Source organism: Trematomus bernacchii, unplaced genomic scaffold, assembly GCF_902827165.1.
Source record: "Trematomus bernacchii unplaced genomic scaffold, fTreBer1.1, whole genome shotgun sequence".
Taxonomy (NCBI): Eukaryota; Metazoa; Chordata; class Actinopteri; order Perciformes; family Nototheniidae; genus Trematomus; species Trematomus bernacchii.
Window position 1 is genome coordinate 27982127 of NW_022987720.1, and position 22733 is coordinate 28004859.

The window sequence follows — 22733 nt, forward strand, 5'->3', positions numbered from 1 at the left end:
AGAGAATCAATCTCAGAGTATACACATGAACTTTAGAGTTTTTTCTTCTCCTTTTCTGCAGCTCAAGTCCACCAGTCTGCTTCTTCTGGATGTTATGTGTGTGTGTAAATGGCTGCAGGTATGTGTGTGTGTTTTTTTTTTAATTGTGTGTAGACATTCAGTACCCGGTAGCATTGGCATGTATGCTGAGTGTGGAGAAAGGTGGTGCTGATGCTGGAGCGGCGAAGCTGTAAGCAGCGTACGCCACGACGGAGCCCAACATCAAACCCGACATGTAGGAGACCGTCATGGTGTTTCCTGCAGAGAAACAGAGAAGAGAAGTGATAGACAAAGAGAATACATAACCTGCTTATCCGGAGAGAATGCTACTTAAAAATTCAAACTTTTTCTCTTTCTTATAGTGCTATTTATCAATAGTCAGCAGTGGAAGAAGTACTCACTTAAAGGTAGGGTAGGTAAGAATGGCTAAACCAGCTCGAGTGCGCTAGAATTTGAAAGTACACAACCAGAAAAAATCTGCCCCTTCCTTCAGACTTCCTTACAGAGCCCCTCCTCCAACACACACGAACGCGCACATGACCAATGAGGGCACGAGATAAGTTTGTGCACAGATGGAAGGCTGACAGGCAGGTAGGCCATCCATGCCGGGCCGGCTCAGATGATTGGTCGTGCTCAGATGATTGGTCGTGCTTTTTACAGTACTACGGCTTCCACAGATGCATTTCTTTATGTATTTATTGTCAAAGCATTTAAGATATTCATTGCTATCGGGATGTTAAGAGCATTCCATGGAATATAACAAAAAGTGTTTCTGAAGTGAATTACCTACCCCACCTTTAAGTAACAACTGTATAGTGTAGAAACACTCAGTTACAAGTCTGGCATTCAAGTAGAGCACAATTACTTCTAAAATGTTCAGTACTTGAGGGAAAGTATTTTTCAACCACTGAATCTGTTTTGTTTTGGTGTGACTTACAGATTGTTGGCGATGTCTGCCTTCCCTCCAGGATAATGGAACTAGATGGTGTCTTTTGAAAGGCGTCTCTAAATAGAATGAGTTATTATTATTATTATTATTATTAGTGACTCACCTGCCAGCTCTCTCTGTTCGGGCGGCACTCTCCCCGCGGCCTGGATCATCGGCACGGACCCGAAGTATCCGTTGGTGACTCCCATGAGGAGGGAGAAGATGCAGGGCCAGGCGGGGTGAGACAGGGTGGGAGCGCTGGCCGGGTAAACACACATGACGAAGAGGGGGATGAAGACCACCCTCAGACTGCAGCAGAAGAGCAGGCGGCCTCCGGACCAATCATAGGGCAGCGCTGCCAGGATCTGAGCAGAGAGAGAGAAAGAGGTGTGTTTTAGGGATGAGAGGTCTTACGCTTTTTGTTTGTAGTTTACAAAAAAAGAATATATATACAAAAATAAAAAGTTCAACAAGAATATGACGAATTGCTCTGAAAAGAAATGTGTGAAGTATACCAGAATTTGGTGGAAAAAAGGTAGCATTGAACGAATGTGCTGAGTAAATGTTAGCAAGACAAGTTTTTCTTAATCTCAATACTTTTTTTAAAGATTAGGTTAATAATGTATCATTTAACATGAACAACTATGGAAGAGGATAAGGGCAACCTGGGAACATTTTTGGGTGATTTGACCAAAACAAAAACAAAAATCTGAGTTCTGAATTTTTTCGATGAGAGATTTTTGCTGAGATTTTCAAATAAGAAAATCAGAATTATTTTTTTCAGAATTCTATAAAAGTCAGAACTGAATTTCCGTTTTACTTTTGGTTACATCCCGGAAAATGTCTCATGTGGCCCTAATCCTCTTCTGTAAACAATGGACCTCCAGCAAACACTAAAATCAATCAGTCATACACAAACCATTCCAACTAGATTTGATTTATAATAATTAAATATTAGTAAAGTAAAGTGAAGCTTAAATAATCCCCATCACAACACACAGTTTACTGACTAAATGTAACAGTACTATTTGCACTCAATGTACCAAAGTGAAAATCTATAAAGAGTTCTTAAAAAGTGAACAGGACATCCACCTCCGATCCCACGAGGACATTTGCCTTTGAATACAAAATACACTTGATCAACAGGGACACAAGCATTCATCATTTCTCACTATGACCTTGTCTTCATGTTTTCTTATATTCACATCGTAGCTCTTGGGAGATTTAATTGAGCATCTCGGCTCTACAGAGGCAGGAGGAGTCTAACACCACAGCCGACCTTGTGGAAATCTTAAAGGAGTTGCCCCATTTTATTAAACCTGGGATATATTTTTGGATCATTACACTTTGCTCAAAGGCTTTATGTGAATAAAAGAAAGCTTATCTGGTGCCCTTAAGGTATAATCTGACATTGAAAGGAAGAAAGTAGCTTGAGTTAACGCCATTTTCTTAAAGTTCAGGTTCATTTGTATTATCTAACAAATGGCCGGGATGTTAGAAAGCCCACACATTTATATCATAAGTTTGTTTGTTGATGTTATGTTATAAGCAGGGGTGCACATAACTGGTACGCAGGTACGCATGCGCGGCAACAATCTGAAATGCGTACCGTCACTTGTGTCACAAAGCGCATTTGCGTACCGACGTACTTGTGAAGCTTTTCCAGAAGGCGGTTAGATCACCGGACGACAGAGTCGGTCTCCGTGTGCACAGACAGGGCTGCTGTTAACGTCGGTCTGTACAGCAGCACTGCGCTAAAACAGCTGATCACAACGTTCACACGCTCTGTGGTCACGAAGCTCTGTACTCCACTACCACCCCCCCCCGTTGACATTCGCGATACAGAGGGCTTCATGGGAACTTTGAGGGGAGCCAGAAGTTGGAGTACCAAACACTGACTCCAGGTACTCATCTGAGTACCTCACTGAGAAAGTTGTGTGCACCCCTGGTTATAAGTGTCTTTCCTTTAAAGCTCCCGGTGAATTGAGCATGACGTCATTTAAAAATTATATATTTTTCATTAGTTTTACCAAAATAACTTGATTTAATTGTATTTAAAATAACATTTCCAAATAAATAAATCCTTCGAATCTGCCTGTTCAGTTTCTGTTGGAATGTGAAGGGTTAAATGAAAGAAGCTCATCTCTGCGAGTTACTGTGAAGACAGGAGCTGATTGGTGGTCCTGCTGTAAATTCACAGAGGGCCCGCTAGGGTAACTCAACGAGAGAGTAGTGTCAAATGACAGTACAATTGACCAATCATATCTTCCCTCTAAATGGGTGGGCTTTATTTTCGCGGACTTCATGACAAGTTCCGCCCGCTGTGAAGTTTATGCAAGTGGTGCAGTGACGCGTCCTAAAACCCGGAAGTAAGCTGCATGGGTTCCCTCGACACAAAGCAATGGGATTTCTCCATAGGATTTTGGAAAATAGCTCGAAATAAGGTCTGTGAAAAACGAACCTGTTAGATAAATGCACGTTTTGCTCAGCCGGATAATATCCACATGTCTACCCTACTTTTATAATTTTCTAATCATAAATCTAATCGATAGATTTATGATCGATAGATTTATGATTAGCATAAGTTCGTTCATGATGGCTCATGTCAGTGATAGTGATGCCATCGTTGCGAAATTATTAACCGAGTCATTTTCAAGATTGAGTTACAATGATAAACTGGAGTGGCAAAGGATCAGCTGCATGACCCGCCATCAAGTGCTTCATCCAAAAGGACAGGAGGTTGGACTTTGTGTTTAAGTGATTTGATCATCAAAGGTAGGCCTGAGTCATTTTCAATGTGGGCCACCGTGCGTGTAATTGTTACTTGGCTGTGGGTGCCCTGTCATGATAGGTGTTTATATAAATGGTGTTGTTTTGCTGTCATTGATGCGTTTTGCACCCCGGGCCGTTGTTTTGATATTCCGCTGAAGTATACGCTGAGACGTAATAACTCTTACAGAGGGCCTAGGTATAAAAGTCACGGCTCGCCACTGCTTAGTAGGCAGTAATGTCTCTAGTTTGTTAGCGGTGCTGGATGCTAGTGGTAGCTTAGTTGCTAACTTCTTTGTATTTGTGTATTTCACTCGCTTGTGTAATTCAATTGTATTGATTCTATAATTGTTTATTATAGATAATTGTGATAATTATTAATGCCATTCCTTGTTTGTACTATTGTTACAGACCACACGCACACATGGCTAACAGCAAGAACAAGTATAATTAAAGATCTAAACTGGGAAAGTCTGTTCTCCGTGTTCTTTTACTGGGACACACCCATCCACACCGTGCCATCTCTAAACCCAATGTCCTGGAGACCCCGTCTCCTTTACACGGGACATTTGTACAATTTTTTTTTATTCAGGGCATCTTTCCGCAATAAACCGTATTTAATTTTGTCTTAATTTACATTATTTCATTTCATATTCTGTTCTTGTACATATCGTACCATATTCTATTGAAATGTATATATAGACTTTTTGCACTACTTTTTATTTTATATTTTATTATCAAATCAAATCAAATCAAATCAAGTTTTATTTATCTTGCACATTTTTAAACAATTTTTGGTCGAGCCAAAGTGCTGTACATATAATAAAAATACCCTATAGTAAAGACACTTTACAGCAAATACAACAGCACAGTTTGTTCAGAATATCAGTATGAGAAAAACGACACCCTCTGTCCTTAGACCCTCACATCGTACAAGGAAAAACTTATAAAAAATATATTTTGCATTGTTGGAGGAGCTCGGGTCAGAAGAATTTCATTGCCATTTCTACACTGTAGCTTTGTGCATATGACAATAAAACCTTTGAATCTTGGATCTTTCTTTACTTCATAAAAGGTTCCTCTCACCTTGCCCACGAAGTCGGACATGTTGAAGGTGGCCATGATGAGGATGGGGAACCACTCTCCTAACGTGTGGTTTCTGATCTCGGACTCGAGGCCGGGGAACAGACACAGAGTGATGCTGTAGGTCACCGCGATGCTCAGCATGTAGGCCCAGATCACCCGGGAGACCACGTAACGATGCAGGATCATGTCTGGAGAGAGAACACACACACTATTTGAAAACCCTGAAGCTCTCATTTAAAGGTCCCCTATTATACTGTTTTTCATCAATATATTATAGCTCTCAGATATATACAAAACATGTCTCTGAAGTGTTTGGCTCCAAACACCAAACAGATATTTGCAGCATCCCATAATCCCCTCTGTTTCAGCCCTGTTTCAAAAGTGCTGATTCTCTGTGTGTTACTTTAGATGAAAATAAGGAGCCACTCCCCACGCCCCTCTGAGAGATATTTGGTTAAAAAGAACACAGTGGTGCTCTAGGAGGAGATTCAGGTGATACGGTGGTTGGTGATTGGCTAATGGTTACACAAGCCAAGAAATCGTTATGACATCATAAAGTGGCCAAAATCTGATCAACTCATTTTCAGACAGGTTTTTATTTAAATGGCTCAGGACAAAAAGTGAGAGAATCTTTGTTCCTGAAACTTCCAGAGTCTCTTTACACAGAGGGGACACATGTTGATGTAGAAGAGACATGAAGAAGAGGGGACACATGTTGATGTAGAAGAGACATGAAGAAGAGGGGACACATGTTGATGTAGAAGAGACATGAAGAAGAGGGGACACATGTTGATGTAGAAGAGACATGAAGAAGAGGGGACACATGTTGATGTAGAAGAGACATGAAGAAGAGGGGACACATGTTGATGTAGAAGAGACATGAAGAAGAGGGGACACATGTTGATGTAGAAGAGACATGAAGAAGAGGGGACACATGTTGATGTAGAAGAGACATGAAGAAGAGGGGACACATGTTGATGTAGAAGAGACATGAAGAAGAGGGGACACATGTTGATGTAGAGGAGACATGAAGAAGAGGGGACACATGTTGATGTAGAAGAGACATGAAGAAGAGGGGACACATGTTGATGTAGAAGAGACATGAAGAAGAGGGGACACATGTTGATGTAGAAGAGACATGAAGAAGTGGATTTAGCACAATAGGTGACCTTAAAACCCTGAAGCTATCACTTGAGCCGGTGCAGATTCACAAGGAGTCCTCGGCCCAGGGCATGCATTTAAATTCCACTTCCATCTGTTGGAGTACTAGGGTTTTAAAGTGGTGCAGGAATGAGTCCTTAACCCGGAAATGAGTTAGCCTTTTTAACACTTCCTGGCTCCCTCATCTCAAAGTCAACCTTTTAAATGTGTTTTTGGTTAGATGCCTGATGCCCATTCTATTTAGAAATGAAATTCTATTATATTCTATTTTATTTACTTGCACTATTATCTGTGTTATTGTTGTTGCTCTGTTGGAGGAGCCTGTGACCTAAGAATGTCATTGACATAACTACACTCTATGTACAAATGACAATAAAAGCCTTGAATCCTTGAAATGAGTATTAAAAGACAGGGTACCTCGGACCCTGGGCCAGCTCCTCCTTATCTTTGCTTTCGGGGCGTCGAATCGAACATACGTCCCGCCCTCAAAGTCCTCGACGACTTCCTCTGCAGAGGTCGGCGCTGTGGCTCCATTTCCCTGAAGAGAGAGACATACAGAGGGATTACTCAATTGTTTTTAAATCAAACAAACAGGCAGAGAAAACCTTTGAGTCCAGTCATCGATATTACTTTGTGTTTTGAAATGGTTTAGGTTACAGATTTCTAGGTGCCGTTATAATAAGTAATGTCAGTATTTCGATTACTTCATGAGAACAACGTCACGACTCACGTGTTACATTATGACTTATTGAAATGTAAAGGAATATTTAATGAGTGGGAAGGCGGTAATATTATAATTATTATTATTATATATAATTACATTCAAGAGAAAGAAAATCTTCTGAGATTATAAAAAGACATGTGGAAGAATAGTGATGTGGTTCTTTTGTCAATAAACCACATGCCTTCACTTTGCATTTCCTGAACATCATTTCAAGGCTTTTTGAAGTACATTACCAGTTCATTAGGGCAACACTAGATGTAGCCGTCACACAGTAAAAAACACAATTCTCTTACAGTGAAATGTATCTTTTTTCACTAAGAATGGCTTCCTGGCTGCATGACATCAGCTGTTTTTGTTTATGGGGGAGAGACCATCACTGGGAGTGGCTGTAGGTTGACGTAATGATGTTGGACACACACACACACACACACACACACACACACACACACACACACACACACACACACACACACACACACACACACACACAAACACACACACACACACACACACACACACACACACACAGAGACACACACACACACACACACACACACACACACACACACACACACACACACACACACACACACACACACACACACACACCACACACAGGCATAGAAAAGCAATTTTTTTTTCCTGCTTTCATAACACACACTTCTTCATATGCACATCACACAGAGACACACAGGTGTGCACAGGCAATTACACGTGCACACACACACACACACACACACACACACACACACACACACACACACACACACACACACACACACACACACACACACACACACACACACAGCGATCCATTAGTTGATTAGAGGGGACTTGCAGGGCCAGAAGGCACCACTCTTCTTGATTATCCCTCAGCAAAGAACCACGGTTTCCCCCGGCAACCAGAACAAAGAGCTGCCTGAATCATCCTCCAGACACACACACACACACACACACACACACACACACACACACACACACACACACACACACACACACACACACACACACACACACACACACACACACACACACACACACACACACACACACACACACACACACTCCATGTCTTCAGGCTACAAGTGATGCTTCAAGCAGGAATACAAAGTGTCTCCACCTCCTCTTCTGTCATGTCTCTGTCTCACCTCCTCGCCTCAACAGTTTTCTCCCAACCTTGTTTCCTCTCAGAGTCGTGACTCTCATTTTCTGTCTGTTTGCAGGAGCCTCCTCCTCTTCCTCATGTGTCTTTATCTTATTTATTTTGGCGTCCAAAAAGCAGCCTGTAGCTTAAATAAATGATTCTGCACAGCCCTCGATCCCTGAAGAGGATACGCTCCTCACAGACTTCGACATGAAGTGGGCGATGCTTGACAGCTCAGTTTAAACGGCTGACATTTCCCCTTCCTGAAGAAACAGTCTGTGGTGGAATCATTAATAACGGGATTAATGAATGAGGGAGAAGCTTTAATGAGAGTAGCTCGTCCAGTGTTAAGAGGTTGCAGCTCAAAGAAGTGAGGGGAGTAGGGGAATAATCAGAGTAAAAACTCAGAATCTACAAGATTAAGATGGTCCATTTATAATTAAAAAAATTGTCAATTTGAAAAAAAAAGAATCCTGAATATATATAGTAAACAATGTCGAAAGATGGTGTTCTTTTATTGTCAAGGAACGACCTGGCTTCACTTTGCAAGGTTGGATCGTGTATCGTGGCTGCAGTGGAAGACCTAATTAAATTATACTTTGCAATCAGATTTAACATTTAGAAAACACATGTGATTTAAAGTGGACCTATCATGCTATATTTGAATAATATAGTATAGGACCATACCTATAAGGCATATTTATACTTTTTTTTTTTCAAAATACCAAACAGATCATGCATTTTAGCCATGCCTCATTTTGCTCAATTTGACATTTTTTTACCCCTGTTTTAGCAAGGGCTGATTCTGTGAGAACAGCACCATCTACAGGCCTGGCATATGTACTACAGCGTCTCCAGCGCTTTCGAACGGCAATGTCCGTGGCTGTCTCCTCCTGATTGGTGGAGTTGGCCCAATAGCCGTAGCGCCACTGTCCTGACGTCAGGACAGTGTTCAAATCTGGATCAGTTTTTATCAGATCTGTTGCAGCCCCTTTTTTAGAGATTTGGGTATGGAGGAAAATAGAGAGGGTTGTGTTTTCTGACACTTGGTGAGTTCCCTGGAACACCGGGGACACATATTCATGTATAAAAGACGTACAAAAGTGCATTTTGCATGATAGGTCCCCTTTAAAGCTCAGAATCAACATATTATCATCAGCATCTGGTCTTGGAAGAGACATCGTTTTGAATTGGGCTTTTTTTATTAAATAACATACAGTGTTGGATGTTCCATAGTGTTGTACCAAAATGGCTACTACATTTAAAAAAGAATCTCCTCCCTCCATACATTATTTATTTTTGTACCTACATTGACCCTGATATGCCATCGTAGGATTCATCCTCAGAGGATCATGAATGCCTCTACGAAATGTAAAAGCATCCAATAGTGGTTGAGATATTAGCAGAATAATCAACCAACATCATCACCATCCAATACTTTTCTCATTTCTATTCTCCTACATTTCTGGGAATAACCGACCCCTCTGTACACGGCTCCATAAAGATTGACTCTAACACGGCATTGTAGGATTCATCCTCAGAGGACCATGAATGCCTCTACCCCAGCGGTTCCTAACCTGTGGGCCGCGGCCCGAATGCATTGCAAGTGGGCCGCAAAATCATTTGCAAAACATTATGATTTGTGTGGAAACATTTAATTATTAAGATTTTATTTTCTCTTTCTTGATCCTCCTTAGCAACGGTCAGTACAGTCCTTGACAACGGTCTGTACTACTGGATGTCACATGTTCTGAATGGACCAATCCAAACTTTATTTAGCCTCCGTATTGTTTATGGTTGAACGTGGGCCGCACATTTTTTTTAGATTCTTAAGTGGGCCCTGAGTTGAAAAAGGTTGGGTACCGCTGCTCTACCCAATTAAAAGGCAATCCATAAAACAACTGTTGAGATATTCAGCGGAACAATTGAATAACATTGCCATTCATAAAGCCACTAGCAAAGACTATCCTAGACACTTATACAACCAGTATAGTCGATTAACTCTCCACAAACTTACAAATCTTACTTCCTCTGCGGTGACGTCGTGGTGCACTCTGTATCCGGTGCTGTTGTCTCGTGCGTCGGGAAGTTTCCCCGCTCCTTTTCCTTGGGCGTGGCTGGTGTAGTAACGGACGAACTGAGTGCGGCGCACCAGCAAGTGGAGCAGGAAGCAGAGCATCTCCATACTGATGGACACCAGGAAGAAGATGAGCGTGTTCCTCCTCTCGTCCGGGATCAGCAGCTTGGTGAAGATGCGTGACAGAGAGATGATCACGCCTGCTGTGCCTGGAGGAGAGGAGCAGGAAGTGAAAGAGAGCCTCAAAACTCACCTGTTCAGATGAACCTACTCACTGCTGTGCTAAACATCATGTTTGCTTCTTCTACTGTAAATTATACAAAACGATAACAAATGATACAAAACAATATGATACTACACGATGTGAAAGAACAACATAATATTAAACGATACATTACGAGACTATATCATATGATAGTACAAGATGAGATACGATACGATATGCTACGATACGAAAATACTTTATCATCAGAACACATCTGTAATTTTTTTCTTGCATCGCAGCAGCTCCATTTGCAACATCAACAAAGACAAGAAGCAAGAAAACAGATATTTGACATAACATAACAATCACTGAAGACAATATGTTCAAGACCCTTTAACGTACATTTGAACTGGGATTTAACTCTGCATTTAATCTTAGGATTGACTCATGCACCACAGGAAGAGGAAAACCCCCAAAAAGCTTAATAGGGCCTCTTTAAATGTCTGTTTTTTCTTGTTTTTTGTCGTAATATTTGTCTTTTTAGATGTGGAATGGAAGCTGCTGTGATGCAAGACCAATTAAAGACCTTATCTGAGAGTAAAGTATCATCATATTGCATCGTGCACATTAATGAGTCAGTGTGAGTGTACTTACTCTCTCCGGTCATCACCCCCTGTGTGTACCTCTTGGGCAGCATCCCCATGTAACCATAGAAACTGGACTGCTGCACTGAGGAGGGAAGACGAAGTCTTTTTCAAACAGTTAAACACTTTAACAATACTATTTATTAACACGACTCCTGGACCTCACACACTGGGGAGGAGACTCTCTGGCCTCGGCTAATGAACCTGTTACTGCTGCTGGCTGGAGGCTGAGTCACTGCGAGAATCAGTGTGAAAACAGTAGACTGCAGACTCCACTGAGTATCTGACAGCTCAGCACTAAGAGCACCAAAATGTTGCATTACTCTCTTCAGTGGGTATAGAAACGATGGCCAGATTATCATGTTCGTTAGAGCCTCCCCATGTAACAGGGGTCATAGAGAAACATGATGTATTGAAGTCAATGGGGAGAGAAAACGTATCTTTCGATCCCGTTTGAATTGTGCCACGAATTACACACATGATGTTTGTCAATCTTAAAGAATAATTTCCATGTCAAAAAAGTCACAGTTTGTCATAAAACTGTTGAAATATAAGACTATGAAAAATACGCAACTAGAAAGACTACAAATCCCAGAATCCCGGTCCCGCATGCTGGCTCTTACGAACAGACTAACTCCCCTTGTGTGTATGTACAGCTCTCAACATGCCCAGACTTGAAGTGATTTTTACCTCTTTTAATACTTTTCGCCTCATTCTGAAAGAAAGAAGTGAAATGTGTCAACGTGACGGCCGTCTTGGTGTGTGGTGCGAGACGGGAGATGTAGTTCATTGAGCGGTTTCACACAAAAAAAGTGTTACTTCACAGTTTTATGACACATTTTTATTTTTTTGACTTCGTGGCACAATTCAAACGGGATCGAAAGATAATCTTTCTCTCGCCTTTGACTTCAATACATAATTTTTCCGAAATAAGGTCCCATGGAGCTCCCCTGGAAAGGGAGGGACTTCGCCTCTCTATATGATTTTCATTGCCATTTCTACACTGTAGCTTATGACATTAAAACCTTTGAATCTTGAATCTTGAATCGTGTTGGGAAATATGGGAGGTAGATATGGAGGTAGAAAAAGCATTTTTATTATTATTATTATTATTATTATTATTATTATTATTATTAGTACCTGTACATCCGAAGGCCACCACTCCCACTGACACCAGGTTGACGACGTAAGCCTGTCCTGTGGTGAACTTGGCCAGCCACACATCAAACACGCTGACAAAGAGCAGCGGCCCGAGAGCCAGGATGTAACCTGCAGACACACACACACACACACACACACACACACACACACACACACCACACACACACACACACACACACACACACACACACACACACACACACACACACACCACACACACACACACACACACACACACACACACACACACACACACACACACACACACACACACACACAGACAGACAGTGAGGAGGAGACCAGGTCATGTTAGGATCGCATGATTTAGCACATATTTGACAGCCGTATCGTTTCCATCTGACGTCCGACGGGAGTCTCTGAGCTCCAGAGACTCTCCAGCAGACAACACACTTCAAAAGACATTTCCTCCAGGATGCAAGCGGAGCTATTTTAGGCTGCAGAGGGATGTGGAGGTGGTGATGGTAAAACCTCCTAGGGGGGACATACATTTTTAAAGAGTTTCTTTTTTCTTCATATCGGAAGACTGAACAGCTTAATATTAGCAAAGGCGTGTAGTAGCATTATAAAACAGATTTGTATTGAATAATTTAGAGACAAATTTGAATTTCTCCAGTGTTATGCTTAGTCTTTAAGAAACCTGAAGCATAATCTGCCTGCATTTTAAGAGGTTGTGTTTTAAATATGGGGTTTTGGTTTGTTTGTCAGCAGGATTACTTTAAAGGGGCCCTATTAGGGTCATTTTCAGGTTCATATCAGTATGTAGTGTCTCTACTTTAAAGAGTCCTCTCCTGCTGATGTTCAGGTGTATATTAGTATGTAGTGTCTCTACTTTAAAGAGTCCTCTCCTGCTGATGTTCAGGTGTATATCAGTATGTAGTGTCTCTACTTTAAAGAGTCCTCTCCTGCTGATGTTCAGGTGTATATCAGTATGTAGTGTCTCTACTTTTAAGAGTCCTCTCCTGCTGATGTTCAGGTGTATATCAGTATGTAGTGTCTCTACTTTAAAGAGTCCTCTCCTGCTGATGTTCAGGTGTATATCAGTATGTAGTGTCTCTACTTTAAAGAGTCCTCTCCTGCTGATGTTCAGGTGTATATCAGTATGTAGTGTCTCTACTTTAAAGAGTCCTCTCCTGCTAATGTTCAGGTGTATATCAGTATGTAGTGTCTCTACTTTAAAGAGTCCTCTCCTGCTGATGTTCAGGTGTATATCAGTATGTAGTGTCTCTACTTTAAAGAGTCCTCTCCTGCTGATGTTCAGGTGTATATCAGTATGTAGTGTCTCTACTTTAAAGAGTCCTCTCCTGCTGATGTTCAGGTGTATATCAGTATGTAGTGTCTCTACTTTAAAGAGTCCTCTCCTGCTGATGTTCAGGTGTATATCAGTATGTAGTGTCTCTACTGGGACGTGTCTCCATGCTTTAATGTTCAAAAAGCTCTTTATTTTTCTCATACTTCCTGTGCTGCAGCACCTCTTTTCACCCTCCGTCTGAAACCAGAGCCCAGTCTGCTCTGATTGATTAGCTGGCCGGCTCTCTTGTGATTGGTCAACCGCTTAGAGATGTCCCGCCCCTTACCCTCACATACAATGTGTGGGAGCGCTAGCCAATACAAGCGTGAGTGTTACATAATGATGTCACTAAGTTCAGGATGTAAACAAAGGAGTCAAATTGAGGCGTTTCAGGCAGGGGGGGGGGGGAAGAGAAACTCCCTCTGGAGGGAACTTTGGGATTTTAGCCTTTGCACACCATTAACATGCACACAAATCTATACAACACACTACAGGAAATGGAAAACCCTGTAAAGAATAGGACCCCTTTAAATGGTCTAGCTTGGGCCAAGGTATCTCTGTTATGTTGCTTACTTTATATATTAACGTACGTCATAATGCTGCTATTTATTTACATATTATTTTCTTACTATGTATGTGTACATATTTTAATCTTGTGTGCTTGCCTCTTAATTTATTATGTTCTCCAAAGTGGCATTGAAGTCTGAAAGGTTTACTTAAATAGCACAGTAAGTTTGCTTTAAGAGTGTTTTGAAAACTGACAGCAAGATTTTTAAACACAGCCCCTTGTGAAAACACTGTCAAAGCTTGTTTGAAACATTTTATGAATAAAACAGAGAAAATAAGACGTTTGTTTCTCGATCTTTTATACCGTACTCACAGTTTTTTGCTCTGTGTATTCTGCTCTGATAAGCGTCTTGCTTCCCAGAGGGTCATTAATAAATGACAGCAGAAGTTTCCATAATGAGAACTTCTTCCTGATTAAAGTGTGTTCCTGACTCACCCACAGTGATCCTGGTGTGCAGACTGAGCCGCTCCACCAGCACGTTGTTCAGGATGACGGCCATCAGAGCCACCAGGATGTACGTCAGACTCAGGTCGAACACGATGGACGTCCCTGAAACACACACACACACACACACACACACACACACACACACACACACACACACACACACACACACACACACACACACACACACACACACACACACACACACACACACACACACACACACACACACACACACACACACACACACACACACACGAGTTTGATAGGAGTTAGGACTGTAAGTTATCTACGAGGCAAAAATCTAGAGTACATCTGTTCTGTCTTTGAGATTAATGTATTTTATGCATGGTCTTTGTTCATCAAAGACATAAAGTGAAGTACAAAAATGGAACACTAATTGGTAAATGGACTGTATTGATACGTATAGCCTTTAACCAGTCCTTACGACCCCTCAAAGGGCTTTACAGTTACAACACATCATTCAACCGTTCAAACAGAGAAATGTGCCACTTGTTCGCGGAAGCTAACATTCACACAACTCACACAAAAGTAATTTGCCCAAAGATAGTTAACTGCATATTGACTGGAATCTAACTAACAACCTTCTGATTGAAAGACGACCGCACTACCTCACAGCCACAGTTGCCAAACCTTCTTATTGCATTTGCCTTTTTATCTCATTTATCACATTTCCAAGTTTGACCCCAACTTCCTCCCGGCTTTGTTGATGCTGTAAGAGTCCAAATGCTTATTTAGCCCAATTGTTCAATCGTTAATAACTTGGGTTACTGGGTGTGATTTAATGGTATTTAGTCCATCTGTTGTAGGAAATGTGGATGACATAGAAGGTCAACTTATTCAGAGATTGTTTATTAACTTAAGTTAAACATCCTAAAACGAGTGACAGTGACGAGCCTAGTTCAGCCTTTAAGATGAGGCTTAAGCTAAGTGTCGGAAAAATGTCAGACGTCATGCCAGTAATTCAGAAATCATCAAAATGATGCTGAGATGTTATAATAACGTTAAAAAAACTCTGATTTCTCTTAACAGTTTAATACACACATGTATTTGTTTAACTACCCCCAAAGAATAAGTAAATACCAGTCATTTCAAATTGAGATTAATTAAGATTAATACCTGATTATTGTTGTGATTCATTTACATTTTTGAATCGACTGTCACCCCCAACATGAATATACGTGCACTCTGCAGGTGTGCATGTACAATTCCTGCACTCTCCATAGGTGCATGGCTTGGTTCATGCATATTAATACCTTGAAACTTGTGGTGCAGGTAGTCCACGTCGGTGATGAAGCTGTTGTACGGGAGCAGGAAACCCACGCCAGCCAATAGCATTGCAAAGTAGATGCCATGGTAACGGTCGTCAGGGATCGGCTCCTCAAAGTCTGAGCGGGGAAGCAGAGTCAGGGGTTAGAGAATCACTACGAGGCTGAAATCACACTCAAACAGCGGGGATAGGAATGATCAAAATGTCTGAATTAGGTCTAAAGCAAACACACTCCATCTTCATTAACACTAATCAGGATGAATGGAGCTGTAGCAGAGAGACGCTGATTCAGAGGACTCTGTTCCTGCAGCTGATTCATCAGAAGGGGTTCAGATGGTGTTGCAGCTGAGTCTGTTCCATGGTTAAAGTGAGATGAGCTGGTTTATTATATAACTGTGTCCAATCCTAATCCCGTGATCCCACTATTAAACGCTCAAAATCATGTTTTTATTTATTCAACAGCTGTCTTTTAAAGGTTTTCTGTAGATATGCAATGTTACTGAGCACAAGTGTTGTACTTCATTGCTATTGTACAGTATGCTGAACAACAGTTTAAGAAAACTTCAAAAGGCAGATATAGGCGAAGATACAAGAGCAACAGTAGTAATTGGTGAAAGATCTTGAAACAGCGTGTGTCAATACCTCAAACTTCACAATAAAAATAAAGGGTAAGGGTCTAGACTTAGCACTATTGGAACTTGATCAGGGAACTTCAGCTGAACTTACCATAGACTGACAGATCAGTTTAAAGGGCCCATGTCATGCTTTTCCGGTTATTACCCGTCCCCTTGTGTGTTATGAAGGTTTTTATGCATGTAAACGGTCTGCAGAGTCAAAAACTCTCAAAGTACACCCTGTAGCGAGTAAAACTCTAACACAGAAAAGACCTGTCTATGCTGCCCCAGAACGCCTCGTTGGAGATTCCTCATTTTCCATTGTTTGCTTCCTGGGTTCTGTGACGTGTGAACACCCAAATCAACAACAAATGACCGGATTGGCCCAAATGGACCAATCCCCGGAGCACCTCACACACCAGGATCCCTTGGCTAACTAGCAGGGAGTCCCCATTGACTTGCATAGAGCTCCCTGAACGCTGGTAATAGACGGGTTTGGATGGCGGAGAAATGCTCTCCGCAGACCCATTCTCACAGCGTTATAAACCTTTTTCTTCCTCAATATCAAGCCACACTTATTGTTTTTACTTCGGCTGCGAGTCTTTGTGTGTGCTCAGGATGAGTTTCGCTTGTTCTCGCTGTATCGCCGACCCGGAAACCTGTCCGCAACGTCCCGACCAATCAGAGCACACTGCGCTCACAGGGAGGGGGGGGCAGGAGCTCCAACAAGCCGTTTAGGACAGAGAGTGAATACCTGGTGAATACACATACTATACAGAGATGCTGTATGAGAAACCAATGTGAGTTTGGAAAATTGCACAATTTAAATCTGTTCTAGTATACCTCAACAATGGAAATATGATCAGTAGAAATGGCCATGACATGGGCCCTTTAAACATCTTCAAGCTCGCCACTGATTGACTGCACAGGGCACAAATGAATACTTAACTAAATATTAAAAGCCCACTTGCATGATGCATAATGAGACTTTTTTTGGACACATTCAAAACGAAACTGTATTCAGGGGAAGTTTTTCACAACAGTTTTCTCCACTGATATGCTTACTGTAAGGACATCAACTTAAACACAATTGTGATCATTTCATTTGTGTTTTTGGGGCAAAATAGATCTATCTGTCTAGACACACACTTTGCAATTCATGCTGTTTTTGGAGTGGGTGAGGGAAGACTTTTTGATGTTTTTTGGTCCTACATTTTCTTATACATTGAGTTTGATGCATATTGTATAGAAATTGCAATATGTTTGTCTATATGGTGTTTTGGAGGGGAAGTATTTGGATTCATTTTGATATATAATTGTTTGTGATATATTGATCTATTTGCTTTCTTCTTTCCTTGTTCTTAGTCTATCTTTTTATAAAACCAGTACACACACACACACACACACACACACACACACACACACACACACACACACACACACACACACACACACACACACACACACACACACACACACACACACACACACACACACACACACACACACACACACACACACACACACACACACACACAGTAGAGACTCTCCCTCACCGGGCTCGGACAGCGCCAGCACTCCTCGCTCGGGGGCGTCTTTACTGATCTCCTCCTCCTCCAGCTGGTACGAGTCGAAGCTGAAGCTCTGCACCACGCCGCTCTCCCTCCCCTCCCTCCCCTCCCTCCACCCCTCCCTGCCTACCTCCCTCCACCCAGCTCTCCCTCCATCCCTCCACACATCCCTCTCCTCGGGCGTCTGAGCCGGCGTTGGCCTGCGACGCTCAGCTCCCACCGAGCCCATCTCTGCGAATCAAGTGACACACGCAAAAACACACTCTTGACTCTACACACTCTTGGGAGCGTGCATGTTTAAAAAAACAATCCCCAAGACAAGCCCAGGAAGAGAGGCCTTCAGATGATGGAGGATCTGCAGGGGGACACAACAGGAGACAGAAGCAGAAACCAAATTAAAATGTGACAGAAGAGGCAGAGATAGGATAAAGAAAACAATCTGTCAGTGCCTTGCTGAAAGTGACAAGACTCAAGGTTAGACACTCCAAAGAAATGCAGTTTGCAGCGTGTGTGTTTGTGTGTGTGGATGTGTGAGAGGCATATTAAATGAGAGAAACAGAGTGACAAAGAATGCATAACTAGGTGGCAGACAAGGTGAGCCAAAAGGCAGCTCTGCATTCAACCAACAGGCACTGCAATATACATCACTGTACAAGGTATAGGAGAGAAGAGATGATAAAACCACAATAATCGCAGTTTTTCACGACCAAATAACAAAAATGCAAAGACCCTTACCGGTTCAAGCTTCCTGGTTGCGAGGACTTGCTCTTTAATGAATATTGTGGTTTGTTTTTACTGTAACAATACTAAGAAACATCAGTTTAGGCCTCCTTAAAATGTAACCAACCACTATTTTTTGACATTTTATATTCAACATATGCTTTAATTTGTCTGATAAGAGTTGTAGTTGAACAGGATATGAAAACAGAAACAGAAATATTAGGAAAATATCTCTCGACACCGGGATGAGAATCAATAGTCAGGTACTAATTTATTCTTGCAAGAAGGAGCAGAGTTAAGTCACATACAAAGGATATGGTTCAACTCACACACATGAGGTATGCTGCTCCAAGGAGCAGGAAGTAACATCAAGCTTATATAGTCTAAAGTCAGGAGGTAACAAACAGTGTCGTAAATTAGTTTGGCGTCATCAGGTGTCGGGAAGGCGTCGGGACATCTCTGGAAAGGCAGTGTTGTTCTTTGCCCCTCAAAGAGGAGAGGAGACAAAGTGTGTGTGCTCTCGTTGGTATCAACAACATGAATTATGCCCTGCCTTCTCCTATCTACGAAGAGGCAGCTGCAAGGTCACACACAGTATCATGCCCATCAGAAAACCCATAATAAAGAAGACACCTTGTATATTCTCCAACAAGAAACATAAAGTTGTTTAAAAATAAATCAGCTGACAGCAACTTAATCAGCTAATGCATTCTGGGCAATTCAAGGTAAAGTAACACAAAATACTAGCTACAAGTGTAAAAGGCTGCTGTGGTTTACTATACATTCATCATCATGCCATACAGCCACTTAATCTGACACTATTTTCATGATTAACGATGTAATCTTCTGAACTATAAAACCTTAGGTAATACTGCAAGATGTCCTTTAAAAAGCATTCACATATTTACATTGCTTGTTTTTTATTGTCCAACGCTACGGTGGCCAGCAGGTGGCCAGCAGGTACCAACGCGCTACAACGGCTCAAAACATCTTCATCAACTTGATGAAACGTGCAGCGTTTACATCAGCACTAAGTAAACAAAACATTGCAAATACAAAATTCTGCAAATACAAATGTGAATGTCAACAAGTGTTTCCCTGGTTTCCGTTGTATTTCAACCTTCTTGCAGCGTGTTGTGTTTGCAGCATTTCTTGCATGCAACGCTTTTAGTAAACCCTGCGCATGTTTCATCCACTTCGTGAAGATGTTTCTTCATTTGCATGTGTTTTGTCACAATCTACAGCGCGTTTCCACTAATGGAAATGTTTTTGGGCCGCTGTAACACGTTGGCACCTGTCGGCCATCGTACAAATCCCAAAGATATTGCAGTTACTTCAATAAGAAATACTTACATCGGGAAATCAATCAACCAAATAATTTCTGATAATTTTTATGAGCATTAATTTAATTTAATTTAATTTATATATTCAGCAAAGTAATCCAACACCTTCCCCCAATATTAAATGACAAAAAAACAATACAGGCCTCTTCTCTGTCATCACAGCAGCTGAAACATGGCTCAATAACCGGGCTTCATTCACTCGAGTCAACAAGGAACTGTTATTGTTACAGGGTGGATCAATAGAAATGGGTATTGACTTTGCTCCATCTGCAAACACGCAGACTAAAAAGCTCCTCTACACTCACACCTGTACGGTTACACAAACACTTGCACACAATTCATCTCTGTCACCAACATCCAGCCTCACCTCTGATGCCCTGCAGGCAGATTGCCCTACAAAATAAAAGCAGCACAGTCATGGGAGCTGCTTAGTGAGATCCTATTTTAAAACCCCAGCTGCAGCATGATGTAAGAAGGTGTTCATCTCTGTAATTGTTTTGCACTCATGGCTTCCATGCAGAACCACAGTGTGCCTCTCCTGGATATAAACCCTGGAAGCATATTGAGAAAAAGCTTGTGTGTTTTTAAATCTAATAATGATGCCAATTCACGTCTCACATACTGAGCCACCTGCAATTTCCGGTTCCAGACTAGAGGAGGCGCTCTCTGCCTTCCTCCATTACATTAAAAAGCTCCAGCCTGCGACCATAATTAAATTGCAGTCTAATGTCACGCTGCAGTTTCTATTGTTTTACTCCAATAATGATAAAATGAGCTTAAAGAGTGAGCAAAAAAACTTGATTTTACAAAAAAAGCTTGGAAATAGTATATTTTTACATTTGTGTTAAATCTCACTCCAAATGAATTAATCTTTGCCTATTTTCCTCGTTACTAAACAGCAACATGAATTGCAATTGATTACATGTAAAAACACGACGTCTGAGCTGTGGATCACACACACACACACACACACAGATCCACTCTCAGTTTATTCCGCTTCTTATTTTTACTAAATCATCATAAAAAAAGATGCAAATCAAGTCCAACAAGGTTTAAATATCGCTTTGTATCTCCATCCGTGTGTATTTGCTTCCCATCGCGACTCAAATGGAAAATAAAAACACACCAACAACAGGTTCCTGATGCCCCCCCCCCCTTACCTCCAGTGGCTCCCCGGTTTCCTGCCCTCTCCTCTCGGCTTTTCACAGCCGCAGGTCGGGGTCTGTGCTGCGGGATCTTCGAGGGTCTCTTCCGGCCGGAGCTTGTCCCTCTTCAGCCCGGATCCGTCAGACAGAAACCCCCGGTGTAGTCCGTCCTGTAAGCGCTCCTCACGCACCATCCAGAGAGGAGGAAGCGTGGAGGGATGGATGAGGACAGCGAGAAGGGGGAGGAGAGAGGGTGAGGAAGAGGAGGAAGAGGAGGAAGAGGAGGGGGTTGTTTCCTCTGGCTCTGGTTCATTTTTTGCAATCAGTCTCTTCAAACGCACTATTAGACATGAGGATGAAACCAGCGAAATGTTTAATAACTTTTTCTCCCCTCAGAAAACACTTTGCATCTTGCTTTTGAATCATTAGTGTTTCTGTAGTCATCGGAGGAAGTGGGATGCAATCAACCTGGGATTAAAAGGCAGGAAAAAGACTAAATGTTTTAATAATGTGTCTTACTTTATTTCACCATTTAAACCACACCAAATATTCCCTTGTTATGGTGCATTCATTGAACGATAAGGCTTTATTATCACAAGCTCCTCCAACAATGCAACATACAATAAACGAAAGACAATAAAATAGTGCAAGTGACATACTGCTGCAAGCAGAGGCGTAACTATCGACGGTGCAGCCGGTGCAACGGGGCCCCAATGGCATTGACCGGTTCACGCAGTCTTCAAAGTAACCAAGCAACCTAAATTAATTTGTAATTTGTCTGTCCAATGACCTTGCTCCCTTTCATGTCATGTGATACCTTGCGTGATGAACGAACCATTTAATCAACCTGTACTGTACTGTAGCTAGCAGCAGCAAGTTCGGCAGCATTATAAAAAATGTAATAGCTTGCATTTATAATGTACAGCAAATCAAAGCACAAGAGCGGCGCTCAAAAGAGAAAGGACAAGAGAGAGTGTATGTCCGTGCGTGTGTGAGTGCATCAGCGTGCGCTTATGTTTGGGGCGATGGGGGGGGGGCCCAAAACAATATTTGCACCGGGGCCAATCACAACCTTGTTACGCCACTGGGTGCAAGAATAACAAAACGACATGCAAGTAAAATGAAATGAGATAAAACAGAATGTGAAATTAAGTGCTGCAGCAGTAAAACATACTGTAGGCTATATTGTAATAATATAAAATAATGGGTGGACTATAAAGGGATTTGCACAGCAATAGCGCAAGTGTGAATATTGTAGTACATGACTCATTCACTGAGGAAACTAATCATTTGTAGACACGGCGTGAGCCCCTATTGGGATTGGATGTATACAGGGAACTGAATCAGCGTTTTTAGGAAAGTTGCTCTGTGGCGCTTTATGACAAATAAGTTTGCCTTCAGAGTAAAAAATATCCACAATTTTTGCAGATCTTCCAAATCCATGGGGCCCAAAGAGCAAGCACCTGTGTTTTCATTTAAATAAGTCGATCTTTGACTTGCTTTGTATCTTAAGTTTCATATTAAACCAAAGCCAGGTACGTAAGTCATGTAAGAAACGTTCAGTTTTTAAACCAAACCACACGCGTTTTCCTAAACCAACTATGTATAGGTCTTGTTTTGTTGCCTAAACAGGTGAATCGATGCCATTGCAATGATCATTTTGCTTGACTTTGGAAGAGAAAGCAAGAACAAAAACGTTTCCTAAGAGATATATGAACCTCTGTTTGACGATACTTTGCATAATTATGATAGACAAGATCTTGATACAAATTAATAAACAGGATCAGATG

General features: G+C 41.7%; 1 protein-coding gene across 2 annotated transcripts; it reads right to left on the reverse strand.

The window, feature by feature from the left end:
- Positions 1–141: 141 nt before the first annotated feature.
- On the reverse strand, positions 142–21159 carry slc29a4 (solute carrier family 29 member 4). Of its 2 annotated transcripts, none has more exons than XM_034144218.1 (11): positions 20959–21159; positions 17721–18090; positions 15537–15668; positions 14251–14364; positions 11918–12046; positions 10788–10862; positions 9878–10137; positions 6401–6521; positions 4823–5010; positions 1092–1332; positions 142–297 (listed from the first exon to the last, which is right to left on the reverse strand). In XM_034144218.1, the coding sequence occupies exons 2-11, from the start codon at positions 17962–17964 to the stop codon at positions 158–160; spliced, it is 1644 nt and encodes a 547-aa protein (XP_034000109.1). In that variant the 5' UTR covers positions 17965–18090; positions 20959–21159; the 3' UTR covers positions 142–157. The 2 variants fall into 2 exon arrangements, with proteins under 2 accessions (XP_034000109.1, XP_034000108.1); XM_034144217.1 differs by having other exon boundaries at positions 9869–10137.
- Positions 21160–22733: the final 1574 nt, after the last annotated feature.